We start from the raw sequence: 6,000 nt of genomic DNA on the forward strand, positions 1-6,000 counted from the left end.
GAATTTTCTCATTGGCATTTGGGCTGGAGGAGTTCACCTGATAAATTTAGAAAACGATAATAATCTAAAAATAAGCATCTCGGATTCCAGCCTATACTGCTGGGATCGCACAAGTCCTGTCAGACATAGCAGGAGACTTGCCCCTCCCACTGGAGATTCTCAGCCCAGGACAGGCTTTAACTGGCAGCCCCACACTCTGAGGATGGTTCTGCACCATCCCATGAACCTCCATCCTTACCCTCAGTTTCACTGACTCCAGTAAAAAGCCACTTCCTTCATCCCATGACTCTTTTCAGGACCCCTCGCCTTTGACTGGCAGTAAGAGAAACAGGAAATACTATAAATTGAGCTGCTGATTATTTTTGGTGTAGTTTTCTATTTTAAATAGAAATTTTTCCTGCCAAAGATGGAAATGTTTTCTGAGAATAAGATATTTCGGATTCATTATCTGTGCTAAGTCTAAATGTTACCATGTCATAGATATTTTTTACACTTAACTAAGTGTAACTAAACAAAACATTTTTGTGAAAGTATCCTGTTGAAAATTTTGTGTATGTTCAATCTTCTAATACAACGTAAAAGCTGAAACAAAATTCAGGCAACAGTCAACAAACTGTTTCAAAATTAAGCATCAGGAAAATCCAAAACATTTATCATTTCCAGTTGGTAAAAGTTTCAAAATACCCAGGGCTTATTCTTCATAATTAGCTTTTCAAAGTTTCAGAATATTGCATGTAACAGAAATTCTGTTTTCCAGAAAAGTAAATCTTAGATCCTTGTTATCAACAAAATAATCCAGTTGGTGTCAGTAGTTTTACAAGGTGGTCTTTGCTTTCCCACCACAGTCCTATGTGCTGAAAACATTTATCAGAACAGTTTTAAAATTCATGTTTGCTCAGTTTTATGGCCATTGATAGGGAAATGTGTCAGACAGTGAGAAAACTCCAGGGATTCTCTCAGGAGAATCCATCAGACCCTTTCCTGAAGCCCCTTGCACTGGTACCAGTGGAGCTGCATCTCCATAGTCTAGAAGAGGAGGCAGAGATCTCCAGGAAGGGAAGGCCCAGAGTAAGAGACCTTCTGCAAGGATGTGAGGCATGGGAGTGCTCAAACCCTGGGTAGTAAAGAGTGTAGCAAAGTGAGAGTAAGCAAAGAATCAAAACTTCAGACATTGGGGAGGGACAGGAGAAGGATGAGGAGAGAAAAGGTGATGGAGGCTGAGAGGGCTCTTGCTCCATCTCACAAAATAATGAAAGGCTGTAAGAAATAAACATTTATCTAATGAAGGAAAGATGAATCAGCACAATTAAGCAGAAGGCTGAACAGATAAAACCTTAGTGATGATGTGAATATTCATGAGGATGAGGACCTGAGGCAGCAGGGTCAGACAGTGGGGAGTGGGAGCTCAGATTGGTTCCCTCCAACTCAAATCCTTGGGAATTGAACATCCAGGATGTGGGGATTCACACAGAGCAGCCATCAGAGCCCAGTGCTGGGGAGGAGCACGAGCCCAGGCATGCAATCCCAGGTGTGGGGAGGGAATATGAGCAGGCTCTTACCCCTCTGTGCTGTCCCTGTTTCACTTCCCCACTGTGGAAATGATCCTCCCACAGGGACCAGCCAGTCCTGACCTTGCTAAGAGGTCACAGAGCTGTCTCATTTCAATGAGTTACAGCAAGGTTCAGTAGAGAGATCTTAGCAAAATATAAAATGAGACGATGACATTTTTCTCTAGATATCCCTTTAGAACCTGAATGTATTTTTCAGCAAGTGCTGGAATGTAAACGGAGTAAAAATGAACCATAAATAGAATTGCACTTTCCTAACAACGTATTGAACAAAAAATGTCTTAATTCAGACCCTCTTTATTGAATATAAACTCTCTGTTCCGTAGAGTCACTTGTCAGGAATGTGAAAAGTTAATTTTCTTTTCTAAAAATAAAAAGTTGTGGGGTTTTAACAAAGTTATTAAGTTACATTCTTTCCAGTCATCATTATAAATAGTAAAGAAAAACTTACTAGGAAAGACATAAAATTTTCTAATGATTACTTTGAAAACTCTACTTTAAAAAAAAAAAAAAAAAAGAGGGTGTTCTGGAGGCCAAATGTGTGAGAACATGCGCTGTGTGCCAGGGCAAAGAAGCAGCTTCAGCCAGGATTGCTGGGATCAGTGGGACAGCACAGCACCTGGAGCAGCCTCAGCACAGCTCTGATCTGTTCTGGCTGGAATTGTCCAAGAGCAAGAGATCCTAAAGTGATCCAGCTCTGTTCCTGTGGAGGCAGGACCAGCTGCCCCAGGCCCAAGTGCTCCAGTCAAAGTCCTGCAGTACTTGGGAGAAAGGGAAGGAATAAGGGAACACAGAGCTTTGGGTCCACACAGCTGCTCTCACTCCAGGAAACCCTCAGGTTCTGGCATCGTGAAGGGGGGGGGCATTTCTTTCTGGAAATTATGATTTCTGTACTCAGAGGTCATCTACCCTGAGCACTTCAGAAAGCTCTTTAAATGAGCTGCGTTATTTGGAATTCCATGAGCTGATTCTCACACCAGAAAAATGTAATAATTTCACACAAAATAGAATTGATTTTTTTTTCCACATGGCTCAGTGCACAGGTTTTTTTTTTCTATTGTCACATTTCAGAAAAGCTAAAGTCCCTGTGTTGTCTGTGGACAGTGCTGTTGTGGTTTGCATATTTTACTGTCAGGGGTCATGTGTCAGCTCTGGGTATGGCAGAGAGATGAGGCCACCTGGTACACACAGAGGTGGCCAGCCAGGGCTTTCCATGCTGCAAATCAGCATTAACACTTCTCAGCCTGTACTCAGGCCTGAAATGTGGGGGCTGTTTTCTGGGAGAGGAACATGCAGCACTGCCACTGCACTCAGTGGCCTTCTCAGGCCTGGGCTGAAATGCAATTCCCCCTCATTCCTGGACTTTCCCCCTCATTCCTGGACTTTCCCCCTCATCCCTGCAGTGCTGCATTCTCAGCAATTAAGGGCTGTGGGTCTGTAAATTCTGACACCTGTACAAGTGAAGCTGTGGCTCCCCTCCGGATGCCACCAGGATAAATTAATTACAAAAAGGATCAGGATCTCATCTGCATGGCCTCACTGTTGCCCTCAGGCTGGAAGGAGATCATGCCTGCTTCAAAAATGTAAGAGACCTTAGCCAGTATCACTTTTCCCAGCTGCACAGCTGAGACAAGGAGATCTGATCCTTCATATCAAGGATTCATTTTGTCCAATGACAAAAAGGTTTCTTTGTGTTTCATCTTCTGTCTCATTTATGAACCTCCCAATACTTCCATCATTTTCCATGTTTGCATCTTTATTCTGCCCTGTTACATAGAGCCAAATCATGATAAAATCATTTTATGTTTCCTTTAGAGAACAGTATACACGAATAATCCTTGAACAAGAAAACCTTGGGAAGGTAAGAATGAGGCTTTTACCTTGTACAGCCATTGTGCAGTTTGTATTTTTGTGGGGCTGTGGTCAGTCTTTTATAAAAAGCATTGTGCAGCCTACAAAGAAAATTCCATCACTTCTGGCATTGGGAATTAATACCCTGGAAAAGGATCCTGCTCCCTCCTCAGGGCTTGATTTCCTGCAGGGAATAGCATGAGCTGCTGTAAGGGATAGGCAAACAGCTCAATGTGACAGCACATTCCCTGAAAACCATTTGGATAAGACCCTGAACAGGGGCATAACGAACTGTGCCAGCTCAGATTTTCTGCTGTATATAAAGCAACCTGTTGAAGACAATAAATTCTGAGCCTGTCACCCTTATCACTGCTGCTAAAGGCCAGGAGATCAGCAGTGTCAGACAAAAGCAGTTGTCCAGTTTTAATCTTGTCTGAAGCTCAGATCAGCAGGGACGAGGCTGGGCTTAGCAAGTCACACCAAACAGCTTTTATTAATTTCCTTTTCTTACTCAGTCTGAGTGATTTTTACAGGTCTGGGCTGCCTCTCTTAATAATCAGGAGAAGGTTTAATTGTAAAACATTGATTTCGTGTTAGAGTGTCTTGGTATGAATCCATTGCAGGTTGTTCCTTGTTACTGCAAGGGCTCTGCATGGAAATGATGTCAGATTTTTAGCATAAGTTCTCAAATAGATAAGACTAGACAGTTAAAAACCATGGAAATAGTTGTCAATCCATACAAAGATCTAAGTCCCAGGTGTTAATGCCTTTAGCACTTGCAGGGAGTGTTATCAGTGTGAACTAAACAATATTTCCATAGCATATAAAAATCTCTATCACTCCAAGCTGCTTATGTGAGGAACTTTTGTGGTGTAGAGCTGTTGCAGAAACCTGATATTTTTGTATTTTTAACAGAAACTACGAGAGAAACAGAAAGTTGTCCGGGAAAGTCACGGGCCGAATATGAAGCAAATGAAAATGTGGCAGGACTTTGAGAAATTAATGGAATGTAAGAGAGAATGTTTTCTGAAACAACAAAATCAAGCAGCCATTGGTCAGATCATTCAGGAAGGAGGTAAAGATAGGCTTGTATTATGAATTCTTCCTCCTGATACCCACATGAAGTAAGAGGACTCTTGTTAAATACTGTTGCTTTCATCAATTCTACGATTTTTGTACATGGTTTGGTTTTGGTGCATAAACAGAGAGAGCAAAGAACCCCTCTGGAAGCTTTTGCTCCAGTGTCTCAGTGCCCATGTGCCATGGCTGGAAGCTCTTGGGAGGGCTGCACTGGGGTGAACCTGCTCGTAAATCCATGTTTTAGGAGGCCAGGAATGGCATCTGCAGGGAGATCAAAGGGAAACAAATCCTCTGCAGGGTCACAGAAAACTCACGTAATTGCTCTGCCTGTCATTCTCTATTGATAAGGTTACAGTTTTGCAAGGCCTGAGAGTCTTGATGTTGTATAATTGTGGCCCTTCTGGCTTGGCCCTGTTGTCCCCATTGTCCTTACCCACCCAGTGTGGCAGCAGGAGCTGTTGGCCTGGCCCCAGCACTCCTGGCCATTCTTTCCTTGCACGGTTGAGCTCAGCTGATTGCCTGGAGAACAATCACTTGGATTCTGAGCTTTTTCCATTATCTTTTGCTGTTGTTGTTTTTAACAGAAGTTTTTTCCTTGCACATTTACCCCCTTTATATTTTCTGAGAGTTAAAATGTAAAGGGAGCTCAGCTGAAGCTTTCCCCAGGGAGGAGTTTTGAGCTGTTTTGTCTGCACAGTGCAATTCCAAAGGGATTACACACACAGAGAGGGTTAGCCCAGGGCTGGAGGTTATCCATGGATGCAGATATGGCCCAGGGGTTCTTGCATCTGGCCTGGAGTGCAGCCCTGAGCTGGGAGCCTCAGGCAGCTGTCCCTGCCCTCAGAGGTGGGATGGAGGTGAGGACTGAGAGTGTCCCTCACATGTCACCATTCCAGATGAGCAGCTCCTGGCCCCTGTCACAGATCAGCAGCACAGAGAGAATTCTGTGGGACCACACAACTCCTGCTGTTCTCTTTTGGCTTACTGGATTTCTAGATAGGTTGGTGGGGTTTTTTATAGTTTTTTGTGCCTGAAGTAGTGTCTTTTTTCAGGATATGAAAAAAGTAATTTTGCTTTCTTTGATACCTAACTATGAGATCTTTTGCTGGTTTCTATATCCAGAGAGTATGGTAATTATATATAGAGTTCCTGGTTTGCCTTTGCATTAAATATATTTGTTAACAGGACTAAAATAAAAGCTGGCAAAACTACATTTTGACTGCATGGTATTCTTCTTTTTCACATTTTTTAGGTGAAAGAAGGAAATTGTTGGTGGCTGAGCCACAGGAAAAATGGGTTATTTAATTACATTTATTTGAGAAGCTTCCAAAGGGATTGCAGTGAGGAGTGGGTCTCAGATCCGCAGATCCCAGGACATCCTCATGCCAGCCCTCCCACACTGCCAAATAGCTGGAGATAGTTTTTCCCAACAGCTGCACCCTGACCCCACTGTCCCAGGCCAGGGAGAGCAGGGTGCTCCTGGCACAGGGTGGAAGGAAGG

The 6,000-nt window shown here is 43.2% G+C and overlaps 1 protein-coding gene across 1 annotated transcript in view; it reads left to right on the plus strand.

Annotated features, from left to right (window-relative positions):
* IFT81 (intraflagellar transport 81) overlaps nt 1-5,712 on the plus strand; it is a 36,731-nt gene extending 31,019 nt beyond the window's left edge. The window contains exons 17-18 of the mRNA XM_009092454.4: nt 3,384-3,429; nt 4,335-5,712. Coding sequence (XP_009090702.1) covers nt 3,384-3,429; nt 4,335-4,517 — 229 coding nt within the window. The 3' untranslated portion in view covers nt 4,518-5,712. The remainder of the gene's footprint in view (nt 1-3,383; nt 3,430-4,334) is intronic.
* Nucleotides 5,713-6,000: the final 288 nt, after the last annotated feature.

Source organism: Serinus canaria, chromosome 15, assembly GCF_022539315.1.
Source record: "Serinus canaria isolate serCan28SL12 chromosome 15, serCan2020, whole genome shotgun sequence".
In the NCBI taxonomy this organism is placed as follows: domain Eukaryota; kingdom Metazoa; phylum Chordata; class Aves; order Passeriformes; family Fringillidae; genus Serinus; species Serinus canaria.